Source organism: Parus major, chromosome 1 (genome assembly GCF_001522545.3).
Source record: "Parus major isolate Abel chromosome 1, Parus_major1.1, whole genome shotgun sequence".
Classification (NCBI taxonomy): domain Eukaryota; kingdom Metazoa; phylum Chordata; class Aves; order Passeriformes; family Paridae; genus Parus; species Parus major.
In genome coordinates this window covers 113122505-113134878 of record NC_031768.1, presented here as the reverse complement: position 1 = coordinate 113134878, position 12374 = coordinate 113122505, and the positions used below count along the sequence as shown (strand labels likewise).

The window sequence follows — 12374 nt, the reverse complement described above, 5'->3', positions numbered from 1 at the left end:
GAGTTTCTGTGTGGATGCTGAGGAGTTTCTGTGTGGATGCTGAGTTCCCATGTGGATGCTGCAGGTCTGGGTCTCCCCCCTCCCCTCTCTGCTGCCTCTGTGACCCAGCACAGCTGCAGAGGCTGTGGGAGGAGGCAGCAGCCCTGGGAGCAGTGTGCCAGTGCTGGGCTGCCTCTGGCAGCTGAGTTCTGTCTGTCCAGCCCTGTGGTGCAGAATTAATCCCCACCCCACGGGCAGCCTCCTCCATCCACCCTGCTTCTCACATCACTGTGCAGAGCTGAGCTGCTTCTTGGGAGGCTTCCACACAGTGAATGAGCAGGTCTGATTCTGCCTGAACTGATAAAACTTGACAGAATCACAGGCAGCATATCTGCAAATATTTTCTCTGCCTTAACCCATTGGATGCCTTGCCCTCTCCTGCAAGCAAGGAGCATAGAGCAGTGTGGAGATTCAGGAGAAGCCCTGGTGCTATGATCTGGATTTATTCTCCTGCCTCAATCTGAGCAAGGGAGGGAGAAAAATTAACAATTACCTCAGGAGTTGTCCTTCAACATCTCGGGCCTCTGACTGTGGCAGCTCTAAAAACAGGCTATTCAATCAGCTGCTGAGGGAGGGAGAAAATAGTGCAGGAGTCTGATTCATTCTCTGCCTGGCTGCAATGGCAATGTTCTGTTGTTGTTGTTATTTTTGCAGCAGGTAAAAATACCAGCACTTTCATGTGCGTGGTGATCCGGGGGCGTTGGAGTTTGCCACGTGTGGAACAAACTGCAGCATCCCCAGCCAGAAAAGGGGCTGCTGTTTGTATCTCCAAATGCTTCCCATGGAATGGGGCAAGGCCCTGAAAAGCTTTTTGTTGGCTGTTTTATTGCAAACAAACAAACAAAAAATCACAGCTTTTGGCTGCGTTATTTGGGGAATAATGTAGATGGCTTACCCCTGTTCTGCTTGGGATAAAAAACCCCAGGTGGAATAAGTTGTGTGAAATTTGCTTATGTTATTTGGTATTACTCAGAAAGCTGCTGCATGGCTTACAATCCAGACTTGGCAGGGCAGAAAAGTACTCACACCACCGGTCTTTGGACAAGAGCAGGGACCCAGAACTCAGTGGAAATGCTTTTGTTAAGAGGCGCTGATGTGTGAACGGCCTAAAATAAAACAACTTCAAGAAACCTCATTTTTATTTAGAGGTGTAAAAATACCCCCAAACTCACGTTGGGCCGTGTAGATGTATTTAAAAATTCTAAATATGTCATATGCTGAGATGAAGTCTGCAAGTTTCAGAGTGCAGAAGCTGCTGCATCTTTGGTGAGGAGTGCCCAGGGTTCAGAGCTCCTTGGTTGCTCGCTGAAAGCAAAATGCCACTATTCTATATATAATTTCATGTTATCATTTGGGTTTCTTTCCCTCTATCAGGGGAGCTGGTTGGTTGCTGCTAAAAATATACTTGCAACAAGCTCAGCTGTGAATCAGGTAGGAATATTTATCTTTTCCTCTGACAGAGGAAAACAGAACCAAATGGCAGGATCTGGTGAAGCTTTCTCTTGGTGTTTACACAGGTCCTCATGCTGTCAAAAAGCAGAATGAGCAATAAGCCCTCTGGGAGCACGAGGACAGCAGGGAAAATGAAGTGAAAGCCTTGGTGCTTGCCACTGCATCCCACAGGAAATTCTCAACAACCCTTTTTAAGTCATTTTAACAAAATTCAATCCCATTCAATGCAATTACTGTCAGGTCGTCAAATAAAAGAATTGAATAGTGCATTGGTAGCAAAGATGGCTTGCTGTATTCCCCTTTTTCTACCCTCATGGCAGCAGATTCCTACCTTCCACTGCCATTTGGTGATTGGAAGCAGGTCAGGAGCTTGAAAGAGGTGGAAAACCCCGGCGTTCTGGGCAGAGCTGGTGATGCCGCACGATCCAGAGTGCCACAGGATTCCTCATTTGGTACCTCTGTTGGACATGTTTGCTTTGATAACTTCCAGCCTATTAATTTTAAGTGCCAGTAGTCTGGCTGCTGATGCAATATTTATCACAGACCCTGCTCTACAGAACAAACTCTCCTTTTGGAGTGCGGAGCTGGTTCATCTCTCTGGTTTATTTCAGATTTCAGAATTACCCCTGGGCATTCTCTCTTGGAGTGCTCTGCTGTAAACAAACTAAACATCATTTTAGTGAAGACAATGGACCAGATTCCTCTTTTGCAGAGGCAGCCATGTGGAATCCAGTGATGTTGTTACTGACAGAAGAATTGGGCTCAATAACATTTTGATATCAAAGCCTTTGAAATGTGTATTGCTACATAAATGTGGTGATGAACCCAAATGTCTGCAACCTTTCCAGCTCTTGCACAAGGCTCAAAAGTGGCCTTGAGGGTTGGCAGTTAAGGAGTGATTTTCTGTGGTGCTGTTCAGATTAAAAATAAGATTCAGGAGGGAGCAGCCAACCACTGCTGCTGTGCAGCTGCTTGCTGGTAAAACCTTCTTTCTCATCCTTCCTCCCCCAGACAAGAAATAAAGTGTGAAATGCAAAACTTCCCTTTTGCAGCCTGCTGCTTGCCATGGCATGGAACAAAGTGCTGTGGGAGCAGCTGATGGGGTCACTTGCTCCAGGGATTCATTGTGTTCCTCCCTGGAGGCACTGGCTGCACCTGGGGTTTCCAGAGTGCTCCAAAGAGAGAAATCAGCCCCACTGACAGCAGAACAAACTCTCAGAGAAACTGAGCCCTTAAAGTTGGTGTATTTTCAGATCCAGGGAATGCCAACTGCGTGCTGCCAGCTCCACAAGCTGAGAAGACAGAAATATCTGCTGGTTCTCCACGCTGTGGGAATGCAGCTTGGCCTGCCTTGCGTGACTTCATTATTCCCAGATTGGACTGCCTTGTCCCGTAGTTAGACACTCTCAGCATCAGGGAACTGATCCCTTAGGCAAAGGTTGCACTTCTTGCTCCTAATGCCTGGGAGTATCTTTAAGTTTTTCAGCAATGAATGCTGAGAATTTGCTTATGGGGGAAAACCCATCAATAATCCTTTAGTCATGGTTGTTGTTGAGGAGCCGTGACGGTAAAGGCACAAGATCAGATTTACTTCAGGGAGGGAAACTAAAAGTGTCCAGAGCTTTGTTGCAGTGGAAAAAGAAACACCATTGCCCCCAAAAGTGTTTGGAGGCCTGCATTTCATGCACTGTGTGATAAAGGATTTGGAACATTAAAGGTGAGTAAGGCACTCAGTAAGAGTTGGTCAAGTCTTAGGAGCGGCTCAGATAAACCTTTTTGTGAAGGATACTTGAAGTTTGTCTTGGACACAGCTGACTTAATAAAGCATTTAGGATGCTTATGGCAATGGGTCCTAAAGCAGGTGTCCAACTGGGTTGTACCACCACAAAGAGAAATGTGGGAAAGCCTGTTGTCCTGGCTCCTGGTATTGCTCCAAAAATCAGTGTTTTCCTGTTGGGGTGGACAAAAACTGTGCTGCATATGGACCATTAGATCAGTTACCACTCACTGGCAAATCTGCTGAGAACAGACAGATGGGTAAACAGCTTTTACCAGGTTTGACTGCACTCTATACTGAGGCAATATTTACATTTCTATCTTTTTCCTCTGATAGCTTTAAGATGCCCTGTAATATTTACCTTTTGTTTATTTTTTTTTTTACTTTGAATCCTTTAAAATATATTTTCTGGTGTTCATGGTTAGCCCCTCTGTCACTCATTTGTTACTCTGATTGCCTGGATGTTTTTTCTCCTTAACTTACAGCTTGCATTTTTTTCCCTTTCCTTGCCTTTCAAGTCTTGCCTCTTCTTAGCTAATATTTCTTTATACTCAGTGTCTTTTTCTTTGCTTTGAGGTGCTGTACTAAGCATTGCAGTGCTTCTGTTGATTTCAGTTTAATTGGGGATTTTGGAGGTGATAGTGGGGGGCTTGTTCTGTATTTTTCTGTCTTTCCCAGACTGTTGGGGTTTTTAAGTTGTTGGGTGTTTTTGGTTTTTTTTTTAAGTTTGGGTTTTTTTTTTTAAGTCTCTCCCATTAAGTTCCCAGCCCTGATGTTTTCCTGGAGACCAATCACACAGCCTGTGAAAACCTCCACCTGCAAGCAATAAAGATGCCAGAGGTGAAGCACTGAGCCCCTTTTTGGCAGCAGAGGGAAGCAGGAGTGGGTTGATCCTGATCCATCTGGCAGGGCAGGTTGTCCCTGGATCAAGCCCTTTCTCAGCAGCACTGGTTGCCCTAGGAGGGAAATGCCTTTTGAAGGATGTGCAGGAACCCCTGGGATACTGCCAGAAGAGGGAATGTAATCATAGAGTCACAGAGGGCTTTGGGTGGGAAGGGACCTTAAAGCCCATCCAGTGCCACCCCTGCCATGGGCAGGGACACCTCCCACCATCCCAGGCTGCACCAAGCCCTGTCCAGCCTGGCCTTGGGCACTGCCAGGGATCCAGGGGCAGCCCCAGCTGCTCTGGGCACCCTGTGCCAGGGCTCACCACCCTCACAGGGAACAATTCCTTCCCAATATCCCATCTAAACCCATTATCTGATCACTTTGAAGCCATTCCCCCTCTGGACTGGCTCCAGCAGCTCCACATCCTGCTGTTGGCCCCAGGGCTGGAGGCAGCTCTGCAGGTGGGGGCAGAATCCCCCCTTCTCCTGCCCACCCTGCTCTTGATGCAGAAAATCCCTCCTAGGTAGGTCCTTGTGGTCTTACTGATGAAGTGAGGGTCATCCTGCCTTCTGCCTCAGGTTTGTTGGGACATAAAGTGAAATGAAGAGGAGCACTTTGAAAAAGGCTTGGAGTCTACCCCTCACAGCTCCCTCCTTGTGGAAATGCTTGGCTCGGTCAGGTTACCTGTCTTATTTTATTAAGCCTGATATCTTCATCTGTAATGGAGGTGTCTTTCATCACTGCCTCTGCCTTACTGAGGCAAAATACCGTGGATGTCACTGAATTCCCACAATTAGAGCTGATGGCTTTATTATCCATCATTTATCTTTGATTATTTATTTTTTCCAAAGCGTGCTGGGAGAGGCACTGCTGCCCCTCTGAGCCGTGGATATCCCAGCGTGCTGATTGTTACAAATATTCCCTGTCTGGATGTGGGGGGGGAAAATCCATGTGGTGAAGACTTATCCAACTGCTAGGAGTCATGGACGAGTCGTGTAGAGAGCAAAATAGGGGTTTTTTCACCTTGTACTTAATGCCCAGTGGGCACAGCTTGGGGTTTGGGGGTAATTTTCTGGGTGGCATTGTCCAACTTAAAATGTTTCCAGTTTGTAAGTTTTCTGTAAACTTGCAGTACTGAAGAAACTTAAAGAGCCTGGTTAATTACAGGATGTACTGACAAGTGCTTGTAATATCATTTTGTGCCTGAAGAATAGGTGGGAAGCAGAGTGTGAAAGCACTGTTAATTTTGGGCAGGATGCATGGGGCTTTCTGCTTTCACTGTGGAACTGGGTGTGCTGCTTTCATTATATATTTGATTATATACAAGTCTTGTACAGGCTCTGATGAGACTGAAGCAAAGCTGCTTCATTATTTTGGAGACTCACTCAAAATATTTTCTTTCTTTCAGAGACTTGAAGATAGAAAATCTGCTGCTAGATGAAGACAACAATATCAAGCTTATTGGTAAGAAACCAGTTTGGCAATTCCAGTAATTGAAATTGTTAGTTTTATAAAGAGAGTTTTTGAGGCTTCATAATCCTCCATGTGACAACTGCTAATGTTGCTGCAGAGAGGAGCTGAGAGAGTATAGATAGCAATCAAGCTGTTCCTGAAAGCATTTTGTGAAAAAAACGATCCAAATAATTCAAATTTAACTGGGTATGGGAATAATCCTACATCTTAAACCCACATCTTTCACATTCAAATCGGGAGCTTGGTAAAGAATTTAAGAATTGACACCACAGAAGTGGTGGTTTATTTCATTATCATGATCATTTCTTATTTGCTAGGGGCTGGATTCTGCCCCCGTGAACATATGCCTCCACTGAAGTCAGTGGGAGTTGCACACATTTTTAGCAGCTGGCAAAATGTGGTCCTATATTTATATTTGTTAAATTTGCTTCCAGCACCCGGGACAAAATTGGTTTAGAGGGCTGTTAAAGAATAAAAAAGATCAACGGTAGAGCCTTGATTGTATTTAGGTATCAGTTGTACGTGGTGCTTGATTCATTCAAGCTGTGCAGGCATTTGGATTAATCACTGGTGAGGACAGTCTCTCACTGCCTTGCATAACTCCCATTAATGTTAATGTGGGCACTGAAAAGAAAATATTCCTTTCATAAAATAAATGCCAAACATCTGTTTATATTTCTTTCCATGCCTACACTTTTGCCAACAGCAGTGTCTGTGGCTGCAGACTTAAAAGCTCAATTGATTCTCTTCAGAAAGTTTCACGGGCTGAGAAGTGGTGAAAAGCACTTAACATTCAAACATCCAGGTCAGATGGGCGCTCACTGTGACGTATGAAGTCCGTACATCTCCCAGCAAACAAGGGGAGGATGATTCATGAGCTCTAAAATAGCCAGGTTTGACTCGGGGAATTCACTTTTGGAAATGCTACCCCGACTTGCAGTGATTACTCTGTAGCAAATCAGGCAGCTGGGAAAATAATAGCCAAGAGAACTCTGCCTTCCCTCGCTGAGGGTCAGGAGGGTACTGATAAGTGACCATAAATCATCCCTCAGTACTGGTGGATGCCACCCATGTCCTGACTGAGCAGATAAGCGGGACCAGATGGGCTGCACGGCGCTCTGCGAACATCTGATGGATTTAAAGAACTCACAGAGCTTCCCTGTTCCTGGGGGTTTGATTACACAGCACCACGTGAACTTGACATTCCAAGCAAGACCTTCCCAGATGATCCATGTACAGTTAAAACTCACATGCCAAAAAAAAACTACTCCAGGCCTGTTCCTGCAGTTCTGTTTGCTTGGGCTGCATGGAAAGGTCTCCTCGCAGTGGGTGGTATGGGAAGAACAGAGAAGAGAGACAAGTTTGATCTTCCACAGCCTCAGTAAATTGTCCTCAGCTAAGCAGCCTGATGTTTAAGCAGAGCACATTGCAGGCAGTGTGTATGCTGAAACAAAGCCATTCAATCCCACCACACCTGGGGGTGTTGTAGCAAAAGAAAGGTTGCAAAATTTTGTGTAGCCTGCCCTACTAGGAATGATCAGTTGTGTCATCACATAGTCCTTCCCAGGAAGGTTCTTCAGGACTCAGGAACATGTTTTGAGGAATTAAAGTGCTGCTTTTCATGACTGGGAGAAGAGGCTTTGAGCTACAAAACTGGCTTACGTTACCTGCTGTGGGTTGAGAGCTTGGTCTCCATGATTTGTACAGCAGTAAACCCAGGAGTAGCAAATAAAAATAAAAATGTTGTTCTTGTAATAGCTGTGTAAGGGAGAGCAAAAGGTGAAAGGAAGATTGAAAATGTGATATTGAAGCCACTGCTTGTTGATGCATTTCAGTGAGGCCTGGATGTCTTGAGCCTTCAGCTGCTCAAGGGCACCTTGGATTTGTTCCTCCTTTTGGCTACTTGACAAAGGTGGTGTAGAGGCTGCTCTTAGATATTCTTCTTGGAAAAAGTCCCTTTGAGAGGACTTATTCTTAGCACTCTCTTAATCAAATTGAAGAACATCATGATTGGGACAGTTGGAAGTAATTCACTCCTTGTTATCTACCAGCCCATGTGGTTGGAGTCTGATAAAGACGCCTGGAAAAAGCCACACACAGAGCTCTCAGCATCCTGCTGGGACACCCAACTCTGCTGAGCTCTGTGGAGCTCTGCTGGTCCAGCTTGTCCAGGAGCTTGTGTTCAACAGCTCTTTCCCTGTGCTGACTGGCAGGGCTCCAGGGATAGCCGAGCATCCCTAGCTGGATGTGGATTCCCTGGAGGCGTCGAGGAGGAGCGGAGCGATGCGATGGTGATTCCATAGCACGAGTCGTGGGGGTGGTGGAGCTCCCATGTGAAAATATTTACTTTGGGAAATCAAGTGTGGCCTTTGATCTGAGTTCTGTAATTTGCTGGGCTGTTTGAAAGGGAGAGGCAGGCAGTGGCAGCGAGGTTATCAGCGCTGGTGGTCGCACTGTCCTCATCAAGATCAGCACGGCATCCTTAAAAGTAATAAAAATAATAAAAATCCCACTGTGATCACGATGTGCTGACACTGTGTTAATAGCAATATTCTCATTTCCATGGCTATGAGATCCCTGTCCCCAGCGTGCATCTGTTTGCACACATTCTGCATTTCAACAGGGGAAAAAAAGGCGTAGCAGCTGAAATGAATGAGCTGAAGAAAGTGAATAAGGGCTTGACAACTGAAGCAAATGAGAGAATGAAAACCTCTGCTAGAATATCCCCCCATTGATACTGATGAAGGGCTGCTGATTGACACCATCACAGAATACAGCCCTTGTATCCTGTGACTGTAGAACATTATGGAACAGTCAAGGGATTTGGAGCTGGCATGACACAGCTGGGTAAGGACCAGGAATAATACTGTGTGGAGACATTATTTCCAGGGGTTTTTAAAAGTATTCTGCAGTTGACAGAACTCATCTCAGGCCACAGCTAATGAGCACATGAATGAAGTTAATGGATCCTCTGCAGTATTTGTAAAAGCCTCAGGGATGGTACATCTCTAGCAGGGATGATTAAGCGGTGTCCAGAGATAATTGTTTTCCATCAGAGGCAAGGAAATCACCACAATTCTCCCTTCAGTTTTGGCAGTGTTCTCCAGGAAAACCCCAGTGAGCCTGTTTAGCTGTGAAAGGTGGTGATTCCTGTCCCCCCTGTGCCTGCCTGCCCCTCAGAGGTGCAGCCAGTCGAGTGGAAAGCCCTGTTGCCACCGTTTAGGCACTCGGGCTCTTCCATCATATAATGGATCCATATATCTGTCATGATAATCACATTTTTTTGGTAAGCATTTTCATATCTTTGCCCAGTTTAGCGAGGGAATGAGGCTTATGTGTCTGCCCTGCTTCCAATACCTTGAGGAGCTTCTCACATTTCAGCCAAATTTAAGTTTCAGTGGGGTGAAAGCTTAAGGACAGGCCAGCACTGCAAGTCCAGTGCAAATAAGTGTGCAGATAAGGAAAAGAGCCACAAATTAATGACTGAGAGAGGATATTGAGGAATTAATCGGGTGTCAATGTTGTTAATAGTGGTGGTTTTCAGAGATTCACAGAATATTCTGAGTTGGAGAGAACCCGCAAGGATCAACGAGTCCAACTCTTAATAAATGGGATTCGTTGTTCCCTAAACCCATCAAAGCCTGCAGCCACACCAGTGCTGGAGCAGACAGGAGGGAAATTTTGGGAGCACCCTTGGGCTGCCTGAGAGCACTTGGGAAAGGGCAGTCCCTCCTGCTGAGGGGCTCCCTCCTGTCTCCAGTGCCAGCCTTAGCCATTATTGCCACAAAAGCGTGCCAGGTACACCCAAGGGCCAGGAATACAAGAATTCAAGGCTGAAGTCAGGGAGAGAGCAGCCAAGTCAAGACTCTTCATTTCCCCTTCTTGCTGCAGGACCTCCATGTGTTGTTCCAGAGCTGAACCCTCAGTGTTTGTGCAGCCCCAGACAGCAATGCCCCGTTTTGCATCCCATGGTTCATTTACACTTGGATTTAGAGGGAATGTGGATGAAATCCCACTTAGCCTTGTCCCCTGTATAAAATCCTGCAGCAGTGTGGAAGGCACGGCAGCCTGGGGTGGCTCAGGACCTGGGACAAGCTCAGCCCTGCTTGTTGCCATCCAGTTGCCAGTGAAATAAATGTAGTTGCTTTGCATATGAAGTGGTAATTGAGTATGTTCTAAGGCTCTTTTTATTGTTTTATTGTTTAGTGGAAACCTCTGGTTATTTAGCACCTCATACAAGCAGATTACATGAAATTTCTGCATGTGGATGAGCTGGGGTTTTTTTCTCCTTAGGGAGTTCATTGCTTAGCTTTAGGAAAAAATGTTCTTTCTTTTTAGCTTGTGCTCTAGCGCAGTTTGACTGTGTCTCTCTTTCATAACTGTGTCTCTGTGCCTTTCACAGACTTTGGATTGAGCAACTGTGCAGGAATCTTGGGTTATTCTGATCCCTTCAGCACCCAGTGTGGGAGCCCAGCATATGCAGCCCCTGAACTTCTGGCAAGGAAGAAATACGGGCCCAAAATAGACGTTTGGTCCATGTGAGTTACTTCTCGAGTTTATAATTGTTATTGCAAAGAGCAAGGGCATCTCCAACTGGATCAGGTGGCTCAGAGCCCCATTCAGCCTGACCTGAAATGTTCTCAGAGATGGGCCATCAGCCCTGTAATAACTGTCAGACATTAAAGGTGAAGTACAGTCTCTAAAACCTACATTTTTCCTTGCTCCTGATAATTTGTTTTCTTTTTCTGCATGTTTTCTTTCAGTGGGGTGAACATGTATGCCATGCTGACTGGAACATTACCCTTTACTGTGGAGCCATTCAGCTTGAGAGCCTTATACCAAAAAATGGTGGACAAAGAAATGAACCCCTTTCCCACCCAGCTCTCCTCAGGTAATCCAGGGGGGTTCCTGGGAAACCTTCAGATCCAGTGGGTCAGAGTGTGGAATCATGAGTCAGGCTGCCAACATTTTGCTAATTGGGAAAAGCTAATTTTTCTCTTTTTGGCCTCTGCAAGACCTGCAGGGGTTGATGTAGCAGAATTCCTACAGAATTCCTATTTGCTTTGATTTCTGGAAAAGCACCAAGTTGTGCTGAGTGTGAGAGAAGGAACAAATCTGTGAAATTCTGTGGAATTGCTTTTGCACATCCAGAAGATTCTAGCATAGGGTAAGGATGGATGAACAGATTATTTTGGAATAACAGATTCCTGGGCTTTATCATGACTGGGGTGGAGTGATAAACTGCCTCAAATGACCTCACATTTATTATGGAATAATGACATGCACTCAGAAAGTTATTATGGGACAGTTACCTGGGATAACCTTTGTGTGTTCACAAAATGCAAAATAGTTGATGTATTAGTATCAGAAATATTAATTCCTGCTACAGAGCCGTGTCACTAGGCAACAGAATCACTTTTCAGCTTGCAGCAAGGCCACTGTCAGCATTTGGAACAAGCTCTGTCTGGTAGCTAGGCTTTATTTTTCCCTGCCAAATTTGTTGTCCATGGAGAGCTTCTGTCTCCTTCCCTGGCAGCCTGTTTGCAAGGGGCTTTTGATAAAACTAAAAGATTGCAAATACAAAAAGGGAGTGGAAATCCTTGTTACAGGGTGTAAAAGAAAAGCCTTGGGAGTTGAGTCACAAGGTGAATTCTGCAAGTACAGATTTTGGGTTCCACCCTGTAGAAAGCCAGACCCTGAGCAGCAGAAAAGAAAACATTGCTTTTGACAATAGCTTCGTTTTGCTGTTTCATCCATCCTGCCACTTAACAGTGGAGATCAGATTTTCTCTCTCTAGCATCTGTGGCTCACTTGACACTGTGGTCCCCAGGGAAGGCAGGATTGTGTTTATCCTGTGAGAGCTCCAGCAGCCTGGACTTGCAGAGATGATGGCAAATTAATGGACTGCATTTAAAGATGTTAACCTTTGCCCACGGTGGACAAAGGTGCCCATCTGTCCCTGACCCCAGGGCCTTGTGAGCTCAGTGACATGGCACAGTGTGATTTAGGGTGACATTTGTTCCTGCCACCCTTAGGCTGTGGGTCACTGGGCAGAAACTCTGCTCCTCTGCTCTGGGAATTGTGGGGCTTGTTAACTTCTCGGGTTTATGGACTCTTTGTTTCAGTCAGTTCTCAATTTCCATCGATTCATCTATAGAGGAGAGAATTTTTACAGGAGTCTGTTTTGTGTGCCCAGTACGTTGTCTATCAATATTTAATTTCCTGCTTCCTGAACACACAGCCCCATCATGCAGAGGTATCCAGTCTTATCACTGAGCAGGAAAACACTACATTTGTGTGACCTATGGGTGACTGTGAGCACCCAAAGCAACCTGTGCAGCAAAACAGCAAAATTTTGGACTTGGTGTTTGATTTTCCCACTTAGGAACCTATTTCTCATGAAGCCTCTTGAGCTATCTGGTTATTGATTTTAGATGACCAGAGGTCAGATGCTCAGGAAGTTGGTGTTCACCTTGCATGTATTCCTTTTCCTTCATGTTTGCTCCCTGGGGAAATCATTTTGCTGTCCACAGCTGTGTGGCTTAGCTGGAACAGCTCCTTGTGCCATCCCAGCTTGAATCAGCCAAGGTTCTGTTGCTCTGGGAGCTTCCAGGGGGGAATCTTCACTCCAGAATTAGTTTCTCCCAGCCTGAATCTCTTGACCTGTGGCCCTTCACAAGCCTTATTCAATCAGTTTGCCTTTTGGCAAGGATGGGGGTGGAGAAGTTGGAGTTTTAAGGAGACC

At 45.6% G+C, this 12374-nt stretch overlaps 1 protein-coding gene across 2 annotated transcripts in view; it reads left to right on the top strand.

Annotated features, from left to right (window-relative positions):
• Nucleotides 1–12374, top strand: part of HUNK (hormonally up-regulated Neu-associated kinase) — a 44722-nt gene that overhangs the window by 16089 nt on the left and 16259 nt on the right. For both annotated transcript variants that reach the window (XM_015646226.3, XM_015646218.3), the window contains exons 3-5: nt 5565–5620; nt 10032–10167; nt 10393–10520. In XM_015646226.3, coding sequence (XP_015501712.1) covers nt 5565–5620; nt 10032–10167; nt 10393–10520 — 320 coding nt within the window. The remainder of the gene's footprint in view (nt 1–5564; nt 5621–10031; nt 10168–10392; nt 10521–12374) is intronic.